The sequence below is a fragment of the Haemorhous mexicanus genome, chromosome 3 (genome assembly GCF_027477595.1).
Source record: "Haemorhous mexicanus isolate bHaeMex1 chromosome 3, bHaeMex1.pri, whole genome shotgun sequence".
In the NCBI taxonomy this organism is placed as follows: Eukaryota; Metazoa; Chordata; class Aves; order Passeriformes; family Fringillidae; genus Haemorhous; species Haemorhous mexicanus.
In genome coordinates, this window is record NC_082343.1 from 92,757,878 (window position 1) to 92,784,099 (window position 26,222).

The 26,222-nt window shown below is 35.9% G+C and overlaps 1 protein-coding gene across 1 annotated transcript in view; it reads left to right on the forward strand.

Annotated features, from left to right (window-relative positions):
• KHDRBS2 (KH RNA binding domain containing, signal transduction associated 2) overlaps positions 1-26,222 on the forward strand; it is a 308,356-nt gene that overhangs the window by 268,549 nt on the left and 13,585 nt on the right. The window contains exons 7-8 of the mRNA XM_059843398.1: positions 13,234-13,316; positions 24,926-24,984. Of these exons, the coding sequence (XP_059699381.1) occupies positions 13,234-13,316; positions 24,926-24,984 (142 nt within the window). The remainder of the gene's footprint in view (positions 1-13,233; positions 13,317-24,925; positions 24,985-26,222) is intronic.

Below are 26,222 nucleotides of genomic sequence, written 5' to 3' on the forward strand. Positions count from 1 at the left end.
AGATAGTTTTGGTACTCCATGGAAGTATTGTGGTGTTGTACTCTATTAGAAAGAAACAGGGGGTATCAGGTGTAGTTTTGGGCACACTCCTGGATGTGTGTATTAGGTATTCTCAGGGCACGCCAACTAGCTCCAAACTTTCCTGGATGAGAAATGGAGAACTTAATGGACAGTGAGTAGATGTTATTGGTATGTCATTGTTGAGCCATTCACTTCTGCCAAGATTGAAGCTACAAGCCTGCCCAGAAGAAAAGTTTTAGAATGTCTATCTCAAAGTCTTAGATGCTTCTAGATTTCAGGCATATTGGCATATTGTTCACCTCAGTTTTGTAGGATCAGTGCTTAAGGCAGCTTGCAGCTCAAAACCCTAAGGTAGCTACACCCTTCATCTCCAAGCAAGTCCTCTCCATTCAGGTTCAGTCGGGATGCCTCCACACTGGTTATAGTGTCATTTGAAGACACTGTAGGGGTCTTGATGCCTTCAAGGCATCCACAGAGAATCCTTGATGTCATGTGAGACATGGGAGAAACCCCTGCCTTGCTGGACTAAGAGGCAAAAGCCAGGATGTGTTTGTATGTCTAAAATGACAGGAGATAACTGTGCAGCTGCTGAACTGAGCTCCTAATGTCTGCCCTATGGTCAGATATGAAGTACCTAGCTTTCACACTGACACCAAAATCAGTTAGTCTTAAACTAGAAAACTCCACTGAACTGTGCTTTTGACCTCCAGCAGGCACTGATGAGAAAGGCCTCTTCCAAAGAAGAAAATTGTGTTGCTTATCCAAATGGACTTAAATTTAAATTACGTTCAGCTTCTCCAAGCTACATCTTGAAATAGAGGAACCCCATTGATCCTTAGACACTATAGATGATAAAATCAACAAGAAGAATGTTGCTTTTAATTTCAACAAGGGACTTTTTCAAGTTTTCTAGCTGATCTGATTTTCACTCCTGTGCTGACTGCAAATATATTCATCAGTCTGCCTCAAGGTCGAAATTGAGATACAGCCTTCTTCAGCTGGCAAGATGACTACAATTTAAAAGCTGAAGGCCAGCTTTTAATCACCAGTGATGCAACACTTAATGTTTATTCGCATACTAATAATTTAGCATTTTTTCAGTGATTCTTGTAATTAAGTGCTCTGTGTCCTTCCTCCATTTTATCTAGCTGAGCCCATGTTCTGGGCTTCCCAGATGTTCAAATGGATGCACAGGAGTTTACCAGTCACACCTGTTTACTGACACACCTCCAAACATTTTACCAAGGAAATAAATACTGCTTGACCAAATTACTTAGTTCCTTTTTAATATTAATGCTAAATAGGCAAGTCAGTATTCAGTAGACCTCACTGAGGTCGGTGTTCTTGACTGGCTACTAGTATGTAAAGAAATACTGAAATCAAGAGGAGTTTAATTTTTATGTATTTCTAGAGGGATACATTTAAGGAATCAGCATAGATAAGTCAGCATCTTTTGCTTCTTAGATACCGCAACAGATGGAGAGTCTAGTAGAGATTTTAAGTCAATGAACTTTCAGCTGTGGTTTTGCTAATCTACTTCAGCCTCAAATAGAGTTCTTTGGATTCACAATGATGGGACTCAGAGGTGCAAATATTTTTGTGAGCCTGATTTGGAAGTTCCTTATGATAATATTTGAATACAGAACATTGCCAGTGACAAAAATAGTTTCCTTTCAAACCATATTCCCTTCAGTGCGCAATTTGCTAGTCAGGAAGTACATTTTAGTGTATTTATTTCCTTTTATGTTTTAGTATCTTTAGCTTTTAGAATTGATTTTTATGAACTTAAGCAAAAGACATCTTATTAAACTGAAAAAAATTAAAAGAGTTCATTGAATACAATTAATTTTTAAATTTTAAATTATGTCCAGATGTTTTTTTGTAAACCTATATACATATGAACACTGGACTAGCCTCTAGTCTTGGCTAGGGGGAAAAACCAATGCAAACCTTTTTCCCATGATTTTTCTGTTTCAAAACCCAACTAAATATTGCTATGAAGCACTGTATAAAGCACTGACACTGCCTCTGTGAATCATGAAGATTTTCTTTAAACATGGATTCCTGAGTCATTGCCTATTGCAATCGCAGCTAAATCAATGTCTTTCATATCCCCAGTGCATTAACAGAACAAGGACAGTCCCAATGAGGAGATAATACTGACATGGTGGAATAGTGATCCTACTCTCCAGTAACAACAACCCTGTTCAGAGCTACAGGCTGGGGGGCAGAGGGGCCGGAAAGCTGCCGGGTGGAAAGGATCTGGGAGTGTTGGTCGACAGCAGCTGGACATGAGCCAGCAGCCAGTGTGTGCCCAGGTGCCCAGGAAGGCCAGTGGCATCCTGGCCTGTACCAGCAATAGTGTGGCCAGCAGGAGCAGGCAGGGATTGTCCCCCTGCACTCAGCACTGCTGAGGCCGCAGCTCCAGTGCTGGGTCCAGTTCTGGGCCCCTCGCTGTGAGAAAGACACTGAGGGGCTGGAGCCAGTCCAGGGAAGGGCAGTGGAGCTGGTGAAGGGTCTGGAGCCCAAGTGCTGTGAGGAGCAGCTGAGGGAGCTGGGGGTGTCTAGCCTGGAGAAAAGGAAGCTCAGGAGAGACATTACTATTCTCAACAGCTGCCTGAAAGGAGACTGGAACCAGGTGGGTGCCAGTTTCCCCTTCCACGTAGCCAGCGACAGGACAAGAGGAAAAAGCCTCAAGCTGTGCCAGGAGAGATTCAGGCTGGATATCAGGAAGAAATTATTCATTGAAAGGGTTGTCAAGCATTGGAATGGAGCAGTGGGATCACCATCTCAGATGGTGCTCAAGGAGTGACTGGATGTGGCATTTAGTGCTGTGGTTTAATTGACGTCATGATGTTTAGTCAAAGGTTGAAATCAGTGATCTTGGAGGTCTTTTCCATCCTCAGTGATGCTATGAAGGTGAGAATAACCTTCTACTGATTTTTTTAGCATTCAAGCAGAGTCTAAGAGTTAGCTGCCATCTTCTCTGAACTGATAGTAAAAAAATGTATCCATATGCTTCTCCTTTTCTACCACTGCATGCGCTGATATATCCTCTTTGTTATTTAGCTGCAAACAGTCTTTCCTTCAATACTTCTAAAACTGACATTGTGGCCTTGTCAGCTTGCTAAGACCCGATACAAATTTCAAAGAATTCAATTTTAAAATTCCTGTTAATATCATTGTTCTTTAAAAGAAAGAAGATCTGAGACATACCTAGATTTTTATGTTATCCAGGGCAAGGTATTATCACAGCATAAGAAAGATAAAGATGAATGTGTAGAGTGCTGAAACAATGTTTAAAAGGAAATAGCAACTAACAAATTCTTTTCATCCCACTTCCCTACTTTCTCTTTCTGAAATTAAATTGATTATGATATATCAGAATTTATGTTTCATACAAGAAAAGTATCCTCATATAAAAATGTAATAAAATAAAAAGAAAGCTGAAATTATAACAATAAAAATAAACAATAAAAAATAAAAAAACCCTATGTCATTTAATAGTAGAAGAGTAATACAAATTGACTTGATATGTAGGCTTTAAAATTCAAATAGTTGAAAGAGCTAAAATAGCAAAAAATTGTCTTCAGTTCTAAATATAGAACTAAAAGGGTTCTGATCTTAGTAAGAAAATCTAAGAAATAATAGTAAAATTTATTCATTCAAAAAACCAGCAACAACACAAGATTTCGGGTATATCAGTCAAGTATTCACTGCAGTTTATATTGTGCCTCCTCATCTATGGCAAGAGAAAAATCGCTTCAAAGAATTTTTTCTTTTAGCAGGTAGTATTCCTGTCACTCTTTATCTAATGTAGTTGTTAAAGCAGGAACCAGAAATTACATTTGCAGTTACATTGTTGGACACCATGAGTAGATGACCATGGCTCAGTATGATCTGTACACTTTGGGAATTCAGCCCTAGGCATGCTTGAGAAGGTTGTTGAACTTTGCTTTTGGTGTCTCCATCCCAGGGCTTAGAGTAGAAGAGGCATTATTAGATGTGAACTTCTACTTGTATATGATAAATGAAAATCAGTACTGTTCTGGTTCGCAGTCCATCAATATTTTTAATCCTTTTTGGTCCTTAATTTGTTGACAGCCTGCACTGGGAAAGGTCAGAATCACTCTCCTGAGAAGTATAGGCTTGGAATGAACAGAGCTGTTAGCCTTTTTTAACTTTTCTTTTCCTTCTGTCTTTTTATTCCTTAGCAAGCATTAAAAGAATTAGCATAGAGTTACCACTGTGTTTTCAGGATGTCAGTTTTACCAGTTTCTGTGCCTTTAATGCACTTGAAGTCAGTTAATGGATCAAAGATCCAGGGAGTTTTCTGAGTTTTCAACCATGAATGATGTGCAGGTAAAGGCTAAGCTAGACCAAAGCCATTACAAGTACATGGTATAAAGAGTGTAGCATTAAATAGGGGAAACTATTACAATTCCTTTGTCTTTCTTCTTGCTGCAGTCTGAGATCACAACACATCCTGGTTTGCATGAGAGCTAGGCCGCTCCAGAGCCTTGGAATATGCCATACACAGTAACAGGATTTTTATTCTCTATTTTAGAGGGATTTTGTAACTGTGATCTATATGTGTATCACTTCCATCACCTTAAAAAATATATGCAAATTTGGTCTGGTGCACAGGACAAAGGCTTGCAGAGTCAGTTGTATGAGTTGCTGTGAAAGTCATATTCTGAGATCTATACAGACTTTCTGGGTGGATTTTAATGCAGTAAAATTCCATCCAGTAAAAAAGATTTAATTGAGACAGCTTGGCTACCACCACTGATAGACACTTCCTTTAGAAGGCTTTCACTGTAGGATACTACTGGTGGTATTTAATATTCTTGATCCACTACAGTTAAAGACAACCAGTACAACAATTTCCTGGACCCTATTTGTGAAGGCAAGGATATTTATGAGATTTTCACTAAGACTTGGGGGTGGGTCCTCACTGGTTGCTGCACTGTCTGCTGATCAGTGTATCTCTGTCTGTGTCAGGGTTGCATTGACTTTGAATCTTTATATTTGAGTAATTTTTAAAAGAAAATGAGAGAATATAACACAGACATTGGAGAACACTGAGAATAGTGAGTTGTGAGAATGCATCTCACTGGTACAGTGGGATATATTTAGTCATATGGGATAAAGTTAGCAGAGGTGTCTGACACAAAGATCTATTAGGCTGTCAGACAGTCTCCCAGGAGAAATGGTGGAATCCCTACTCCTGGCAATATTTAGCATTTGATTAGAGAAAGCACTAAAAAATGGGCTGAAAGAAGCAATCACATTTGACAAGAGTTTCTAATAGATGATCTGTTCTTTTCCATTCCGAATTTCTCTAATTGCATGTTCAAACTTCAGGGAATAACAATTTAAAGATTACCTTTAAATATCTCAGTAAGTGTTAACTACTCTTTACTGTTTTGCTCATTATTATATTTCACAAATGAGAAGTCCCATTACATTCTGCATGTTTTCTTTTAATTCTACCTGGCCTTTATGAATAATTCCTTACAAGATTGTGTTAATTGAGTTCACTCCTCTTACAAATTTTTTAAATCCAAGAATAAAAGCCTGCAGTACCTTTAATCCTTGCTAAAGTGTTTTTCCCAATCGGACAATATCTGTTAGGAAATTAAATATTGCTGGTAAGAAGATGCTGTGGGTAGGTACTTTGGATTTTGCTCCTTTACAGTATGCAGGATCAAGAAGAATTTTCAGGAACATTTTTATTCAAATGTGATTAGCAGCAGTGCCAACATTGCTGCATTCAGTGCAAGCAACACTTGTGTAATAAGCTTAATCATTGTCATAAGCAGAAAAAACGAGTTCATCTCTTCTGCAACTGATATCAGCTTAACATTTATTTCTTTAGTGACTGATTTTCATAACTTTTAAAAGCTAATTATTTTGTTCATAGTAAATTTCATTGCATCAGCACTTAAAAACTGAGTGCAAAGAAAAGTTTAATTATTCAAATGTGTGTGTTTGTGTATATGTATATATATATATCTATATATATATATATATATATATGGAACACATTATTCAGGTTACAGCTTTAAAAATATAATCTGAGGTTATCATGATAGTGGTGAAATACTGTTTAGCTTGATGGCTTGAACCAATGCTAAATAAGAGGTACCATTGTTATGTCTTCTAAATAATCCTGGATGGTCTTTCATAAGGTAAAAAAAATGAATGGATGAGTTAAAATATTTATGTATGGACTCAAAAATTGTGCAAAATTCATAAATCACATACAGAAGAGAATTTAAAATTCAGTGTCCAAAGTTATTTTTAGAAACACTTTTCTATAAAATTAGATTCCAGAAATTATGTGATGAAGTAAAATTTTGAATTTGGTTAAGCAAGAGCTATAATTTGTGAAAAAGGCATGGGGTGTCTTCCAAATATTAGGATATGAAGATTCCAAAATTAGGAATGCCTAAGCACTCACCTAGACCAGCTTCAGGATTAATAAATAAATAAATATTTATTTGCCTTGCGTTTTGAGCACTTGAAGATTTGTTAACTGTTATGTATTACTAATTCATGGAATCCCTAATGGTTAAATATAGTTAAGTAGAGGATGAAAGTGGATCAAAATCAGCAGGATTGCAGAATGAATTAACCTGTGTTCTTTCTTTTTTCTTTTCTTTTCTTTTCTTTTCTTTTCTTTTCTTTTCTTTTCTTTTCTTTTCTTTTCTTTTCTTTTCTTTTCTTTTCTTTTCTTTTCTTTTCTTTTCTTTTCTTTTCTTTTCTTTTCTTTTCTTTTCTTTTCTTCCTATAAGACTATTTTTGAGGAGCTTTTTTTGTTCAATGCTGCAGTAAAATTGTATAGCTGTTAATCATCATGACTCCTACAAGTCTTTTCTTTAGGGAATTCTGTAAATTTGTAGACATGGGCAGCTTATAAAATTTTAAAATGTATTTGCTATAGCACAGTATCTTGCATTTGGCCAAGTTGTATTTAAGTAGCCTACTTTCAGCATTAATAATGCATCATAGTGAAATCTGGTTTAAAATTAAATGCTGATTAAGGTGTTGTTAAGCACCTGTGAAAGCATTTCTGCTCCTTCCTAGTACCACAACATTTACATGAGCATTTAAAAGCTCTGAGATGGAATATCGAGTTTCCAAGGGCTGGAAAATAAAAAGTAAAATGTCTTGGCACTCCCAGCCATTCAAAGCCTGGAAATAAATTTCCTAGATTATTATAGGGTTTATTTTACATATATGACATTGTGTCTAGCAAGTGAAAACACAGTGAGATGCTTTAAACCATCAATAAATTACTAAACTTGGGCAGAAGAATTGTCACTTTTTAGCAGATATTTGTAATTATTTCTTTATCTCTGATTCACTAAATCTTACTGCTTGATGGACAGAGCCAGCTCCATCTATTTCTCTCTCTCTCCAGCTATGGGAGCATGAGGATGCATGAGAGGTTCACCATCTACTTTGCTGGAAACTTTGTGGAGAGGAATATTAGATAGAATAAAGATATTAAAACCAGTCGTGGGTGTATTGCAGCCCATCGTCCCTTGGCAGCTGAAGGCTGCTTTTTACTCCATTCATTTCAGTTCACAGGGAAAAGAAATCTTTAATTTAAATGACATTTATGTGATAGAATGTCACCAGTGCAACTTCCTACTGTAATATATTATCACTCAACTGCTATGTAAAGCAGTACACATCATCAGTAAAAATACCAATTAAAAAACCCTTTTTTAAGGAATCTCAGAGTCAGACAAATGCAAAAATGCATCTTACTGCAGATACACAAAGAAGATAGAGTTGGATTATTTTTCATCTCCACTTGCTGCTTATTACTAAAATAGGTCATTTTATTGATGTTGGAAGAAAGATATTTCTGTAAGACATTCCTGGGGAGTGGGAACTGAGTAAAGGATTGTCACACTTGTTAGGATGCCATTCCATGGGGAGAGGCAATCATAATGAAAACCATCACAAGTAAATGGGAGAGGAAAGGGTTTCAGAGTCAATGACAGCAAAGTTAGGGGGAAGTGCAAGAAGTTACATGGATGCAAGCAGCAGTTGATTGTACAGAGCTTTGACACGTGGATTAGAAGTTTTAATCTGGCTTCATGGCATAAAGAAAGCAGACAGAAGGATTTGAAGAAGGCTGTTAATCAGATGAATGCTGGAGTATAATTGCAGCAGCATTATTACTGTCTTGCAAATATGGGAGGAGTAAGAAAAGTCTCTCTTCTATTAGATTTTTGTTTAGATTTTCATTCTGTTCTGGTTTTCAGTCCACCAAAATTTCTTTTAATTGTTATTCATTGATTTTCCATTTAGTTGAAAAAAAAAAACCCAAAAAATAGAAAAGAAAATAAATTAGGCCTTCATCTAGAAAAAAACACAGCAATTTTTTGGAAGTATTTGAGATTCTGTGTTACTGTGCTTGTTTGGAACTTCATATCTGTTTGCTTTTATGTCCTCTGCCCTGTCTTTATCTGGGTACTAAACTTGTTCAGTTTCACTCATTCTTACTGCTCTAATTGTTCCATGTGAGGTTTATTTAAACCATTGAAATATGAGAACACAAATGTTCTCTGCTTTGAGTTTGTAAAATCTCCATGACTGTAATTATACTGAAACTTTAATTATATTATTATATGAGCATATGTAAATTTTTCCTCTCTTTATGTTTTACCATTCCTTTATGAAGGTGTTTCCCATTGCTGGTGTGAAAAAGAGTGATCTGGTTAAGAGGTCATGTGTGTTTCTACTCTGGTTGTCTCAGCACTGTAGACTCCAATTCATGCATTACATTTATGAAGTCCCTAACACAGAGCTCTGATTTTTCAATTGATTGGTATTCCCATTTTAATTTCAGCATTATTTTTTATTATTTCTACTAATTATAATTTTGATGGATACAGTGCCATTCTACTGATTTTTTTAGTTCATCTTCGAAATGCTTGTTAAGTCTTCCAGGGCAGGGGATATAAATATATATAGCATCTTAAAAAACCTGATAATATCTAGTTTTTCATTTTTCTGACGCTGCTGGAATAGCTGAGGAATCCATGACCAGGTATAAAAACAGATAGGAATACAATACCCCTATTTCCAACCTAAGACAATTGTTCAAAGGTCTCTTAACTGCTTTTATGTAAGAGTTACAACTAGAGGTGGATATTTATACCTTCACCTTCTCTGAGGTACAGGACCAAGTTTTGTGTACTGTTGGATGCAGCTAATGGGAAGGGCTGTTTGGTTCTCTGACTGCAGGTATTTTTCATGTTCACATGTTTGCCAACTAAAATACTGAGTTGCATAACTCACTTTATTTTTACTTACTGTTTGTGCTTTGGTTTTTTTTTTCTTTTTTGAAGTCTAACCATTTTGCAGTTTGCTGCTTTAGAAAGAGCTGGGCTATTTTCTATAAAAACCAAATGAGTTTCAACTCTCTTACAATGTATTTTCTCATGTATTACAAGGACATACATAAAATATTGTGAGTAGGACAGTTTTCATTAGAAGTATTAGATTTATTTTCCTTCTTGGTTTCACAGAGTTGAAACCTACCATTTTTCAGACCATGAAAATGTGAAAATTCTGTTTTCTAAGGCTATTCAGAGAAGAGGTGATTTAAACTTGGTGCATTTGAGTACAGTCTGTTACTGTTTGAAACAGGGTCTTAGTACTAAGAAGAAGATTCATGTTTAAAGACATCAGATTTTGTGGTATGATACCCTTGTAACTAATGATACCTAAAATTTTGTTTGTATTTCTAATATCTTTTTCAACATCTGAAAATAGAAGAGGATTTGAGTAAATCTAAATAAGTAAATTCTTCTCAATAGTCTCTTGAGTGCTGAATCAAATTGGTACTTAACTTTTTCTCAGGTAGTAGAATATAAGCTTTTTTCAATTATATCTCTTTTTGCTTCTACACCCCTTTTTCCACTGACTGTAATTTTCATTATCAGTAGAAGAGTAGGGAGTATTTCCTCCTGAAGTGAGCCTTACAAATGCTAATTTCAGATGCTGTTCTGAGATTTTCCTAAGAGTTTCTCCAGTCTTCCCTTCTGTGAGGGAGGTAAATACTTAGAAAAGCTCATTTTCAAATCAGTTTGTTTTTTTTTTTTTAATTGAGCTCTATTTAACTTATCGGCTTTTTTTCTATTATTTTTTAACTCTAATCAATACCAAAACTCCTTAAAATTGTTAATAAACATTCTTAGTGTCACTGCAGCTTCAAATGTGCATTTCTGTTCTTTTATCTCGCATCTAAGATGTATCGTTGTAGGGCAAGAGCAAATCCTAGTCACTGGAAGACTCACTGTCCTTTCCCGTGACACAAAGTAAAGAGGTTTGTTGAGTTTTTTTTATGTTTTGGAAAGTTGTTTTATTAAGAAATACCTGAGATAAAGGTACCCTGGCATAAAAACCTAGCCTAGAACTGGCTATCAGTTTAAATATTTCTAATAGTCGCCCATTGTATATTTCTCAGTTCATTGTAGGAGGCTTTTTCTTTTGAATGGTGGTGGCAGTTATTATGGGACAAAAAGACTTCTATACAGGAAAAGTTGGTTGTTTGGTTTTTATAGGAGCACTAATAGACCTAAAAAGTGCATGAATGCTGACTCTAGTGCTGAGTAAAAAGTTACACTGCATTTGGGGAGGGCATCCTGGGTTCTGGTCTCTGGATTTATACAAAACTGCTTTTGGAGCGCTGTTCTCATCACACATAGAGCAGAATATGTGAATTTGGACACTCTCAGACTCACAACTTCTGATCTCAACTGGGTTTAGGTGAGAGCTGGGTGCTTCATCTCTCAAAGTGCCTGACCAAGAAATATTTTCAAACATTAAAGATGTGAATTCTGAGGATCTGAAGGTTAAAGAGGAGAAAACTGCTCAGTGAGTTTAATACACTTCAAGGATGTAAAAAGAGCTATTTTGAGTCTCAGTTCTAGATACCTAAAGGTGTGGTGGGTGTTTGGGTACATTGTATTAAACTTTCAATAAATTAGAAGATAATTTTCATAGAGATTGGCACAAATAAAAGAATATTATCCAGAAAATAATTTCTGTTCATTAAAGGTACGTTGTGCTTTTTTTTTTGTTTTCCAACCATTCCACTTGAACCATTTGCCCTGTATTGACTTGCTCTGAGCCTTGAGGGAGACTGTTAAAGTCTGTAACGTGAACCCACAGAGGTGTCAAATATTAACAAGTGTTCTCTGCCCTGCTGATGCTGAACGTTGATCCACCTCAGGCACCAAGAAACTGAGGGAGCTAATTTGTAATTGTTGCCTTTCCTGTTCTCTCAGATGGTTGGGTAAGCAGGCTGAAATGTCTGTCCTCTAGCTATTTGACTTTATATAGGAACTCCTGTCACCCTCATCTTCACAGTAGCAGGATCCCACCCAGTAGCATACTAATCAATGTGACTAACATCTGTCTCCTGGGGTGCATTGTTTCTCTCATCCTGTCCCCCGAAGCAAGTTTGTGTATTTAGCTATATAATGTTAAATATATCACTGTCATCTGCAGGGATATGTTTTTAGCTGTACTTTTTACTATGAGTTCATACTAATGCAGACAAGTCAAAATGGTGCACTGCCGCCCAAAATGGAAGATGATGGGGTTTGTGTGGGCTTCAGATTCTGGGAGAGGACATTTCTAGTTTGAAAATGGACACTCCCTTCTGCTCTAAAAGGCCTTACCTTACTACAGCTGACAGAGTAAAATCACAGTGCAGAGTCCTGTCTTTCCTTCAGGTCTTGGAGTACCACAGGGATGAAGCCTCCCATCTGGAATCCACACTTACCCTCACTGCTGGGTAACCCTGAGGAACAGGCAGATTTAATATGCTTGACCTAAGGAAACAACTCAATGCTTCCTCCATAGAATGCTTTCTTGAATTTAGGAATGCCAGTGAAGTCTTATTTAATACCACTGGGCAGTTTAATTAGCAGAAATAATAAAGTACCAAACTAACTGTGCTTTGGGTGATTATGATAGTGTACTAGAGTGATTGTTTATTGAAATGTCTGAGGACAGACATTTCAGCAGTGACTGCTGTTATTTTGGAGTCCCTCATGCTGTCCCTTCTCCCCCAACCTGAATAAATTTTGCATAGCTTGTGGGAGGAAAAATTGCCTTTTTCTGTAACTAATATTGAATCAAAGTTTTTTAAGTCCACTATTTCTTTTCACATTTCCCTTAACAGGAAGGTTTTCTTTAGACAGCAAAATGTTTCATTGCAATTTAACTACAAATACTGGCTCCCAAAAATCACAGAGAAATAAAAAAAAATAGTTTCCATACAGCATTTCTTACATACTCTGTTGTCCTGTCATATGAAAAGAGTGTATCAAAAGTCATCCCTTGGATTATATCTTTATTCATTTATTGTGTAGTTCCTCAGCGTTCTTTGGTTCAGAGACAGCTACAATGGATCGCAATTGCCAGTGACTCTCTCAGTGGAAAATTCGGGCATTAGATGAGCTGAACCACCTTCTAAAGTCACTTGTGTCTCTCCGTCTTAGGTGAACTGCTCATCTCTCTGAGCTCTTCACTGGGAACCTTAAGTTAGATGGGAGGAACCTGTACTAAATTGTGGGTTAATTTGTCCAAGAAAAGCATGCCTTTAAAAAGAGTAAGATGCTCAGTGAAAGTAAAGGGGCTTACTCTGCACTATTTTTAAAGTCATCTGCCATTACTTGCTCGACAGATACTGTTTCTCATAGGTTGCTGTGTGTTTGTTTTGCTGTTTTGCATTTTTTCAATATACTGAATATTAAGATTTTATCACAACACCATTCTTAATAGTGTAGAACAGTCAGTATCTTTGACCTGCCATTTGTTCATTTCACCTGTAGGTATTTATAGAACTACTTATGTAACAAACGACTCAGAAATTGGTGGTTTTATTATTCATTCATCAGTATTCCACACAGATCCCACTGAAGCACTGTGGTTTGGACAATGCACCACATTTTATCAGTGAATAAGCTGAGTTCTTAAATGAGTGACTGATTTCTTTATTCTTGCAATGTACAGGTTGCTCTTCACTATTCACAATTCTCTTCAGTCACCTGCGTGTTTCACATTATCCTGGGCAAACATGACATGCCCATGTTGATGCAATTTATTTTTACAGCTGATAATATGCTTTGATTTATCACTCTTCTAAGCTGTGGTGTTCTGTTTTCCCCTTAGGGATACGATGATGGATATGGGGGTGAATATGATGATCCAAGCTATGAGGCATATGATAACAGTTATGCCACCCAAACACAAAGGTAAGAATTTGTGCTTTTACGTTATTTCTCCAAAGTACACTTTTTTATCTTAGTTTTTCATGTAAATTTCCTGGTTTATTTTCCACATTAAATTTTACAAAATCACTGAGTACTTTAGAAGTAAAAAGTAATAATGGCAGTCCAAATTTATATACAGAGATTCAGATGATGTAAAAATATAAGCAGCTATGCTTTTAAAATTGGTGCAAATGAAGTGTATTTTTTTAACAAGCGATTACATTGTTTTCGTATTTGATGTTATTCTTATAGGGATAACATCAAATACGAAAACTTCCTTAAAGGGAACTTATTTGTCCCCTTTTTTTTATCCTTTTCTGATGATAAGTTGTGAAGGGTATCTCATACTTATGGCTTTTATAATGTTTTGAGAAAAAACAGAAGGAAATTAAAAAAATATTTGTGATGGTAACCTGTTTCTGGTTGGCATCCACCATCAAGGTAAACTATAGAAGGGAATTACATGCCAGAAGTAAGGTTGAAGCTATCTGTTTTTAACCAGTTATTTTTCTAAGCAACTCTCAGAATTTATAAGTTTGGAAACTTATTTTTTGTCCTTGTGAAGTGGAATAATAGGAAAAGACTACATTCACATCTTATATTGATTTGTGTGAATAAATGAGGCAACAAAAATTATCCCTTTTTTTTTATACATGCACCTCACACACTCAGCCATTAATTGGACAGTCCGTGCTTGTTTATTAAATATGGAATGGCATATTTCTCACCTTTAAGCTAAAGGATAACAGGGTCTTTCAACCAGTTATTCAGAAAATGGTCTTATGCACTGCTGGAAGTACTTGTAAGGTTGTGGAAAGGCAAATGAAATTTTATCAAGTAAAGGCACAGATTTTAACTACGTTATTGTGCTTCTCACTGAGCAAGAAAGTGATCTATACATACAGAGTTCTACACTCCCAAGGCCAGAGGACCTTAAACTTTTTTTTCTGTTTAGCCATCTTTTTCACTGAATGCTTTGCTGATGTAAATGCCTGTCAGAATTATGTTCAGCTTCAGAACTGCTGTAGTGAGTGATACTTCAGTGGATAAAAAATACTTTATAAGTATTTTTATATCCAGTGAAGTAAATTTAAAAGGATTTGTCACACCTAAATGTGAACCCCATCAAGTATACTTTAACACTTTCAAGTAATTATACTTTACTAGCTGCACCCGTCATGTCATTGTGTAGGTAGGTATTCTTGTTGTCAAATGTACTTCAATTTTTTTTAAAACAATTCAGTTCCTTTTTTGCTACAAGAGTGAATTGTCACAAGAGATATTGCTTCTGATGTAAAAACAATAATTAGTTGGAAATATCTTGATATGACATTGCTTTATAACATCTGAATTAACCTGTAATTTCTTTGCAAGTTGATGTCCCAGGCAACTAAATGGCAAATATATCAACTTTATGAAGAGTGGATTATAATGCCGCTAGAACTAGTAGTGATAATTTGGTACAAGAAGAAAATTTATAGTCACATAATTTAGTCAATTAAACAGCTATTAAGTTTAGTCATCAGATATGTTTTCTACTAATTGGAGTTACCTCCAGGATACCTAATCTGTTTAAAATCTGCAACTAAAATATTTCCTTTTGAAATATATGACAAGACATGTGGTCGTACTTACCCATGTTGAGTGGCACTTAATGCCTCAAGTAGCCCATTGATTTCAAAGAGAGCACTTTCAGAGCTCCATGCTTCTTGTTTCAAAGATCTAAAGAACAAGTGGACCATTAAATATACAATTTGTATACCTGCACCTTATTGGGCTTTTAGCTTCATAGAAATGCCTGCTTACTGAGCAAAAAGAAAAATAGTACAATACAATGAAATAGCATACCCAAAATGTTTGGTTAGATGTGTATTTCAAAATGTTTTCTCCAAGTCTCAGATCTTGCTTATTAGTATAACCCAGTCATATGAGTCATGCCATGTGCATATCTAACAAAGAAGATAACCAGTACTACTCCAAAGTACTTACTCATCTCATCCGCTGTGTCATTTAAGGGAAAAAAATTAACAAAAATTTGCCAACAATGTCTGTGCTCAGACAGGAAATTATCATTGTTTCCCTCTGCAGGGAATGACTGAAATTCTAAAGCATGAGATGAGAAGCAATTGTAGTTAGTGGCTTAATGCAGAGTACCAAGATTTCTGTTCATGTTCAGGGCAGAGTTTCCCATTGCTTTTTATGGCTTATTAGGGACTCAATGTGGAATTTCTTAGAGTGGTACATACTTTTGTCTGTCTGTCTTGCTGTGCATGTTGGCCAAGCCTTACCCTCTTCATTGCTTCAAAAAGAGCATGTTGGGGTAGAGGGTCGTGAACTGACAGGGTGGATGGCCTGAGCTCAGGCTGACTTTGGTGTGCTTTAGAGTGGAGATCATAGTAAATTGCAAATAAGCAACTTGAAGAAAGAGAAAAGCAGGACTCTTACTATGGTAAGTGCCACCTGTACCTTATTGAGATAGGGAGACTTATTTTAGAAATAAGAGAATTATGGGTTATGACAGTCTATATTGCATGCATATATGTCTTGCTTTAAATAGCAGAAGATGTATTTGTAAAGCCACTTTTTCCCTCCTTATGTTCCTATCCCATAATGACAACCCAGAACACAAGATGGAACATCAGGACAAATTTAAATGAACTGTCTGTCCTTCCCAGCTGAGTCTGTAAGCATTATATGCAGGATTCTCTGAAAGACTACACATTTTCTGAGGACATTTAGAAACCCTATTAATTTTAGAATTTTTTTCACACAGATGTCAAAATGCAGTTTTTAACGTAATTATAATGAATGCTTTCTCAAATACCAAAAAGAGCAAGGAAACAACCATATCAGTGGGCAGGAGAAGACACTAGGTAGATGGTATGTTGGCAATGGCTTTCAGGTCTGGCTGCCTGGCTTTTTATTCTGCCTTTTTTCTGTATGGCTTTTGTTAAAAACATAGTTCAGCAGCTATATGAGTCGCCAGTGTATGCTGTCTATAGAAAGAAGAGCTGATGACTCTCTGTAAATAGACTTGTAAATATCAGGAAACACATAACATACTGACAAGAAGAATTAATAATTCAGTGATAAAAGACAGATGAAAATAGTGCACAACGTTGCTGTTACAGATTCCATCCCACAGCAGTATAGGCCTTGTGATGGCATGTTGTCATCCTTGCTGTGACTGCAGGATGACACAGGTAAAAAGCATTTCTCATGCCTGTCTGCACCCAGCCTCACTAATAATAATAACAGTAACCCAATTTTAGGACCTTGAAGAAATTCTTGGCAAAATATTTACTGTTAATCTTGCAAATAAGTTATGTAATGCTTTAGGCAGCAGTCCTCTGGGCAGATATTTCATGCTGTTATGTATATCATTTTGGCCAAAGAACTTCTTTTTGGTCTGTCAAACTCACACTTCAAACCCATCCCGCATCTGCTGAGGAAATAAACTTCTGTTTCTGATTGGAATTGCATATTATAGGCCACGTCATCTCCAAATTTCCCTTCTAAGATGTTAATCATAGTACTGAATCTAAGCTTTAACATAAAGAAAAATGGCACTAGTATATCTGGAATAAATTCTAAGTAGTTCTTGCAAGATTTGAAGGATTACAAACATTGTGTTAGATAATTGCTAAAATGGAATTATCTTAGAGGACTGAAGAAGAGAAAAAGGTGCAGTAACAGAGAAAAGTTGACTGATACCTTTCACCACACGGAATTGTGTTTAATTCAAAAGGTACAATAATACCTAAAGCTGCACTGTTATGCACTGCACTGTGCTAAATTCAGTTGGGCATCTGTTTCTCAATACTAGGAACAGAAGTAAAAGGACAAAATTGCTGCCTATGCCCACTATGCTGCTGTGGAAAATAGATGCTATAGCCATATCAATGTAGTTTTATCCCAGTAACTGTTTGTAGCAATACCTCTCCATTCAGCCTGTAATAAGTGCTACATTCTTCTAATTACTTATACCCTCAGAAAATTTCAAGAGCATATTCAGCCACTCAAGTTGAATACATGACAAGTTCTTGGCTTTGAAAAGAAACTGTTTTCCCTGGTTAATGTTTCTATTTCAAAGTTCATGTTATCTACTGTAAAGCTTGTGTTTAGAGCTTCTTTTTTCTGCAGTGTGGGCTGCTAATAGCAGAGCTTTAGGAATCACTTATTTCTGGTCTGATATACAGGAGTACAACATGGACCACAGTTCAGTCCATGTCACTTATGTGGCTTACAGTACAATCACATCAGTGCACAGCCATGCTGAAAAATGACTTAGGAAGGGTATTTCATTCAGGTGTATCGGAAAGAATTATTTGCATTAGCAGGATATATTTGCATGTGCCTCAGTTCATCCTGGTTATCCTTGCTTGACCTCCAGATATCAAGGTACTGTATGTACATCTGTTTCCAAAGATGAGTTTCTCAAAGCAGTGGTGCAAGTAAAGTAACAAACTGGTACACTTGTAAAGACAGCAGTATAAGCTTCAGCTGGGTGTACATGTTCCTTGATGAACTCTATTCAGAAGTCCCACTGTTTTCAGCTACTTGCTTTGTGAAAAATTCCAGCAGATTAATTGTGAACTATCCATAGTTAATGAAAGAATTTTGTCCTCAGTTTAAAAACAAGGGTTAGACAAGACTGGGAACAATCATTAATAGAATTAGTAGATTATCACATAGTTAAATGTTTTAGTGATATAAACAGAGGTTTGCACACTTTTGTCTCACTATCAAAATATTACTATGTAGTAAAATACATAAACACATAAATATAGTAGAGGCTGCAATAGGTAGAATAATTACACTGATTCTTTTCAAATTATGATATTCATTATTATTTTCTCTACTACTCACTCTTTCACTTCTTAAGCACTGTGCATTGTATTTATATTTTGTCATATTTCATTTTGGTGATGTGCTTATATCTGCCCGTCCATAAATAAAGATTTTCCTGTATTTTATTTCCAATCTGTTGAAATCAATCAAGGCAGGAAGCCTAGAATGTGACATTTTATGTATCTTCACAGCAATCTGCTTATGGCATTCATCATCAGAAACTCTTTTCAAATGCCACTTCTCATTTATTTGATTCAATGAGAAAAGTTGAGTCAAATTTCACTAGTCTGAACTAGAGAAAAGTTTTTCCTCTAAAACTGTCTAGGATTCCTAAAATGCTGCATCATTCCCTTTGCAAATACTGTTTCTGCAGACATTTGGTATTATATGCTGAAATAGTCATAATTCTGTATCTATAGAAAATGACAGTGGAATTTAGACTAGACAAATAGAAACTGCCATGTCAAATTAAATGGCAGATTGGTTTGTATTTCATACTTTGCAAAAAGTTCAGAAACCAAAGTCATCTTGCAATTATGTTGGCTCTCCAATCCTATGCTTGTATAACTTTACTGCCTTCATTGTTTATAATAGTTTTAAATTCATATTTTCAGTAGCGCAAAATCAAACCTACAAAAATGCTGGAGACAGTTGAATCTAGTTAAACTTCAGGCATGTTGTAATGTACTAAATAAATCCAGGAGTATGGTAATGGAGATATTATTCTCTGGTAAAAATATTGGATACAATCAAAATTGAGTTTTCAGAGAAAGGGAGACCTTATCCACTAAAATGCTCACCATATTTCATCAGTTCTAAAGAAGTATTGAGTAAAGGACTATAGATGTGATATGAGTCTGAATCTTGTAAGTTCCTTTATTTGAAAGATTTGTCATCTTCCCTATAGATACAATGCTCTTTTAAGTAAAAATGTTCCAGTAAGTTTCAGATTCCTAGAAAGATTATTTCTTTATTCACATATTTCCACTATGAGGTATAATTTTGTAAAAATTTCATATATTGTAATTCACGTGAATGCAGATCTTGCTCACCTCTCTTCCAGGCAGAAGTATACTGCTTTGTGTAAGCAGCTTTTCTTTCACAGCCAACTGTGTGTTAAATCCTTCTGATTCCCTCCCTCGTGTAGGAGGGAGAAGCTTTACAAATACAGTCTTACATAAAACAACTGCAGTAATATTAGGCTGCATCCTGTTAGCGCAGGAACTGAATATTTGATTGTACCACTTATTGATGTTGGAAGTTGGAAATGCCAAAGATTACTGAACAGAAATTATATAGGGAAAGGAGGAGATAATTTTAGACCAAGAGTACACAGGATCCATTTGAAGATGTGAAAAAGAGACTTGTCTAAAATATTGAATCCCACCTCTAAAATATTAAATCCCACTTCTAGGGGTCCTTGTGAGCTATCCTGGGCATTAGTTTGCTTCAAGAATCTTGTCTAAAGTTAACCCTGACTGGGATAGATCTCTAAGGAGTGATAAAGGTTCATTTATCATGTATAGATGCTAATTGCAAACTGTCAAAGGCTGAGAATCCCTCCTCAGAAATTTTCAATCCCAAACCACAATATTGGTTCACTCTCACATTGTTGATCTCTACAACACAAAGATGGAAGTATCTCAAAATATTTTTACTTCTTCAAAGGCTAGTGTACAAGTTTTTAGCCTATGAGTCTGCACTGTGGAACTTCATCAGCTGAATCTCTAGTTTGAATCAATTCATCTATTTCACAAAAGAAGCCTAATCATTATCTAACGGCAGAGTTATAGTTCCAGTGATTTATCAAAAACCTCTAAATTGGCCAGCTTCTTCCCAAACATTTCCCAATAAAATACTAACTATAATATACTAACATATATTCTACCAGTTAAAAAGTACCATTAGGGAAGAAAAAAAATTTTTTACAGGAAAATATTATCTGCTAAATCTAAATGAACCAGTCTTACTCAAAGACTTTCCATTTCTTAGGATCTTTTAGGATAGGCTTCAGAATGCACTTCTGTACGGATTCACTCGTTAGTGATGTTTAAAGAAGATAAACTCCTTCTTGTACCTTTCTGCTTCGGCTTTAGAGAGCTCATTGTATGTCTGCTACCACATTTGAGAATAAAAGCTTAGATGCATCCTTATCCCCAAAAAACCCTGAAGAACAAAAAGAGAGAAAGGAAGAACAAAACAAAAAAAAACCCCACACACAACCAAAGAGCACAAGGGAACAAGAAGTACTTCTGTTCTTTAGTTCTTGCAATGTTCTGCTGCCTTGTGTTACTGCAGCTGTAAGAGCAGCCAGGGAGCCAGATGGTAATGTTGATAACCCAGGGTTTCTTGCCAGCAGCTTCTTGCAGGTGCAGGAAGAGATTGGTCAAAGGGTAATGCAGTTTATTCATTAATGTCATGTTTTCCTGTACCTAACCCCAGTGACCTCTGAGTGGTGAACATCATGCTTCCCTTGGGTAGCTTGTTGACCCAAGAGTCAGGTTTTGTGGCTTCAGTCTTAACACTTCTGTGGTTCTCAGCCTAAACCACTTTAAAGGGCTGTTCTCTACAGGCTTTTGAGCAAGCTGTGTGGCTTCCCATGGGTATTGACACAGTCAAACTGGAATTTTTTTTTTGCAGTAATACCAGTTTGAAAAAGTCCCAGTTAATGAGAGGTTAAAAGTCTTTGTTGGCTTTAAAGGTTGCCGTTTGGATACAGTTTCTGTACTTGAGCCTTCATCATAGAGCTCATATCATCATAGGTACAGTCTCTGTACTTGAGCTTTCATCATAGAGCTCTGTACTAGAGCCTTCTTCATATCATAGGAGCACTAGATAATACAGCTTGGAAGGCATTAAAGGACCCTTATCTCTCAAAAACAAGCATCTTGTGCTGGTTTGGGGTTTTTTTCGAAACTGAGCCAGCTTTGTCAACATGGAGAGAACAGATCACCATTCATGAAAACTTTCATTTCAAATCTTTAAAACTAACATGTTCAAAAATATTAACCAAAATGAGAAGTTAAAAACAACATGCATAAATAGGTAAAGATTATGAACATTTCCAGTATATGTAATCTCCTTGGCCACAGAGTAGGAATTACGACAGGGTCATATATCTGTGTTGTAAATATTTCTTATAGAGAAAAATAACATCCGAATTTCTCACATACAAACCAAATTAAACTACTTCTAAGATACATACCCCTGTGTATATAAATTTTTCCATGAGTGTTACCTGTAGAAGGTTCCTAAAGTGTTGGTCATAGTACACTGAGACCTCTATGTTTCAGAAATATAGTGTTAAAGTATAGTGAAATCAAAGCTGAAAAGTTGGTAATGAGTTAATCCTGTCTGCTTTATAAAATGCATTGCATCCTGCTTTCAGATGGGTGCACGTACTTTAAGTAAATTACACTTCATGTTGCTTGAAAGTAATGAATGCTAATGATAGATAATGGTGTTTTGTTTCCAATTAGCACTGCCAAGAGAGTCAGTGGTTTCTAGAGCTCATGATCACTGTATTTTCCAGGAACAGTCTGAGAACTATAAAATTATATAAACAAGTATTATTTATGCTGAATGCATTTGCTGATTGCTTCCTTCTCAGTTGGCCATAATGCAAATGGAACTACCTCTCTCTGCAGTTCAGTAATTTTAAAAAAGAACATCATGTTGTTAAAGCCATAATCTATCACATATTTTTTAAAGATATCACCCATTGTTTATTTTGCTGTAAAACAGAGGAAAATGTCTACAACTAAATGCATATAATAGATTATAGTGACTATTCAAAGAGGTTTAAAATAAAGCAGGTGAATGGATAAGCAGTCTAGCCCACAAAATATGAGTTTAGGGCTGGTATTTCATAGTAAGAAATAAGTTTTATTCACTCATTTACATATCCTTCAAAACACTTTTCAATATGAGTTGGCAAGGAATTTGAAATGCCATTTTGGCTCAAATATACGAAAAGGATGTTCTATTCAGGGAAATAAAGTTGGAGAACTATGACACTCGTGTTGTGCTATGAATTACGTGTTTTCAGGATGAATTACATGTTAAGTATTATGCTCACAGACATCAAATACGCAGTGTGTAACAAATTACTTCCTTTTTATAGTTGTAATACAGATTGTTTCTTATTTTATGATTGTTTGTGTATTAACTTAGTATTCTGTTGACAGTGTATTTCAGTTCAGAATGTTCACTGCAGGATTTTTATCTCACATCCTTATTATCTCTATGATTGTATGTTTCTTTCTCAAATAAAAACGTACAACATCAATAATGCAGCAATGAATCTTTTACCTACTCTTGCAAGTCTTGTGTTCTGCTTGATGTTATGTTGATGGGTAATAGCTCAAGGCCCTCATCAGTGATCACTGAAAGCAGGATTGCTGTTGATAAGTTACTGGCCTTTGGATTGTCCTCCTTTTAAAGCTAACCTTTGGATGCAGCTACTTTGGTTTGCAAAAACCTATCAGGAAGAAGTATTAGCATCTTATCTGCTGGCAGAAGATAGGAGTTCTTGTGTTCCTTTTCTTTTAGCACCACTCACTAGTCCAACATCCTCCTCTAGCCAGGAAAGCAGGCAATATGCCAAAATGCAGTTTCTAAAATTAGTTTTTCATGAAGCTGTCTGCCAGAGCTGGGTGGTATGTCATGTGTCTGTTCTGAACACTGCAAGTCATTTCTTCATGAGCTTCGTAGCTATGACTGGATAAATGATTTAACCCTCATGCTGCAGTGCTTTACTTCAGCTTACGTAATCCTGTCATTTCATTTAATTGGCTACTAAAATAATTGCAAAATACTACAGAATTAATATTGTGTTCTACAAAAAAATGATGTGTTCTTCCTGTTTATTTCTTGCACCATTTCAATAGGAGGGTTTGTATAGTTAGATAATTAATTTTCAAGCAGCTGGATGGTTTCCATTATCTGAGAAGTCTTGACAATGATTGTGTCCTGTAGAGCTTGGTTGGCATTGGGAAAAGTCTTCACTGAAGTGTTAATTTCATTCATGTTATTCTTATGTCCATTTTCTGCAACTGCTTTAGCAAATCAATTTCATCTCTCCGATACTGGTGTCATTGTAATTCACTCACATGAATGACTTCTGACTAAACTACTGAATTAATGCACACAATTATAGTTACATTTTCAGTTTTAAAAAAAGCAAAAACCAAAACTAAGTAAATGGATATTTGTAGCCAAAAACTCTGTGAGCCATTCGGGGGATGATATGACCCAAGTCAAAACAGCTTGACTCTCAGTTATCAGATACATGCAGTCAGTGCTCTTGAGTGAGATGAGAACATGAATAATTCTCAGAAATTATTCCAGTAATAGTTATGGATAGCTATTAAGTTCAAGAAATTAAAAATCTCATTACAGGCTGTTTGTGAACAAGGTTAAAATTAGGTTAAGAAAATAATTTTTATAGATTGCTTGTTTATCTCTATTGCACTTCTGAAATATTTCTACTTGCAATCCACTGTCAGCTAAGCTTCTCTCTCAAGTGTAAACTAATATGTTTAAAACAATAATCCAATATGGAAAATGGCCAGAGCAGTAATGTTATAATTATAGCAGTATTGAGCTTCTTGCCTGCTTCTGTTCATTTGGCAAGAGTCTATCTCACACAGTGTCCAGGGAAAAAGAAACAGAAGTAACAACAACTACAAACTATCAACAGAGAAAGTGTTACATTTTCTGTTTGGTTCACTGCAGATTGAAAAAATACAAGTTAGTGGAGTTCATGAAGTTGGCAGGTTTTTCTGGGCAGAGACTGATTCTTGTGTGCTTACATGTTATCTGAGAACAGAAGTAGCCTGATCTTGAATTTGGTACCAGGTACCAAAACCAGAATGCAAACTATAAATAATAACAGCAGTGAAGCAAAAATGTGAATAATACCCTTTCTATTTAATTATGTCTCGGAGGCTGAATTTTCTGGATGCCCACTCCACATAACAGCTGGGAATTGCTGATTATCAGAATGTAACTATTATCTGAAATATTTTGATAACATGTTTATGTGACTATACAGAATTTTTGAAAACAGTGAAAAAGTGAGTTTGAGACTGTTAAGTGTGATTTTGCACTCATAGACCCTCGTTTGCGTTTTATTGATCACTGTATAAAACTTTCCATGGGTGTCCAATAACTACATAAGGAAAAAGGCTGTGGAGAATCAAATTTCTCTCTACAGGCAATGGGAACATGCTTCTTCTTCAGGATCAAAGCTGGAAACCTGTCAGTGTTTTTGGTAAAGTTGAGTAAGTTTACAGGTTCCACACCATACTATACAGTCAGCTTTGTGAAAACAAACCACACTGAGTTTGGTAACACATAAATGTTTAGAATTACTGGTAAATGAGGATGAAAACCCTTTTGTTGGTTTAAAAACAGTGGTCTTTTAATACAGTGGTCTTTTCTCAGACTTCATTTTAGCAGATAGAATTTCTCTCAGTCTTTGTCACGTTTCCAAGTTTACATATTTAGAATCAAATTTGTTTTTTTATGCTGAGTAGATAAGAAATGCTATATACTGTACAATAGCTTTTATTGTCACTGATGCATTTTCTTTCATATCTTTAAATATTCCCTATGCCTGAAACTAGCTGGACTGGGCTATGTCAAAGTGTTAAAATGGCTTTTATTTTGTGAGCTGTGTTTTGTTTTGAGTTGGTTACCCACAATAATAGTGACATGGCTATCTGAATCTGTTACAGCGTGCCTGAATATTATGACTATGGTCACGGAACAAGTGAAGAGGCTTATGACAGCTACGGTAAGGTCTCTCCTATCTTCTGCAAAAGTGTGACATCAAAGGAAAATATCTGTCACTTTCAATTCAGAAATTACTTCCATACGCTTTTCTTTATTTCTCTCATTTTACAAAGCCCAAACAAAATAGATTTGTGTAACTTTAGGGTGAGTTTTGACATGGGACCAGAAAATTAGATTGATGAATTTCAATCAAAATTACAAAGCCAGTTACTCACAGTCACAGGTCAGATTAACAGCAACAAAAGTTTCTATTGGTGTTTGAATATCTTTCACAGTGTTAAATTTCAGTCTGCTTGATTTGCCAACAGTATTATTTATCTGCTAACAATATTATGTAACTGCTGTTGTCATGTGCATCATTTCAACTAGCAAGGTTTGTGAGATTTAGAAATATAGACTTAATCAAAGTGGAAAGAAGGAGAGGGTGCTGTATCACCATGGGAACCCCTCCTGCACCAAGATAAAGGAGCATCTCATGCCATGCCAGGCAGTATTAGTAGAGGGAGGGCTGTAGTCTTTCACTTCCCCACTGAGTCTGTGTCTCAGCTGGAACAGTTCCACCTCACGGGTACAGGGGGCATGAAAGGAAGAGAAGTGAAAGGAAAAGAAGCTCCCATGAGCACAAATCATTTTCCAGATCTGTTTTTTGCTATTAGTGATATATTTCAATAACTGGAGCCTAGCCCATGTTTTCCTATTCATAATTATCAGTACGTTGTATGAGGTGGCACGGTGTATCTCACCCAGAGATTTTGACTGAAATAACAAGTTAGCTTAAAGAGTAACCCTATAATTCAGCAGAGCTTTCATGCCTGATTTACTGCTTCTGAAGTATCCTAAGTCTACATAGTGACTTCCACAGCATTGTGAAAATGAGAGCTGATGGAAATGATGCTGCAAATGAAAGTTACACTAAGGGGTTATATAAGGGTTGCTGCTTGAAATAAATAATTTTATTCATGCAGCTGTGAAGCAAATGTCACTAATGCTAACTTGCAGTTTCCTTTGTATTGGTACAGAAATAGACATTAGTGAGATGTTGTCAAAATGATTGCATTGCATAATCAGAAATAACTTATTTTTTTGTATAATCAGTTCTCACAATATATTTGCATGATACAATGTGCACTCAAGCACATTTTCAATGCTAGGCAAGTAATAATAATAGCTTATCTATATCAGTGTGAGTGGTTCAGTTACCCTTTGTTTTGCTTCCTTTTTGCACAAACATTTTTAATA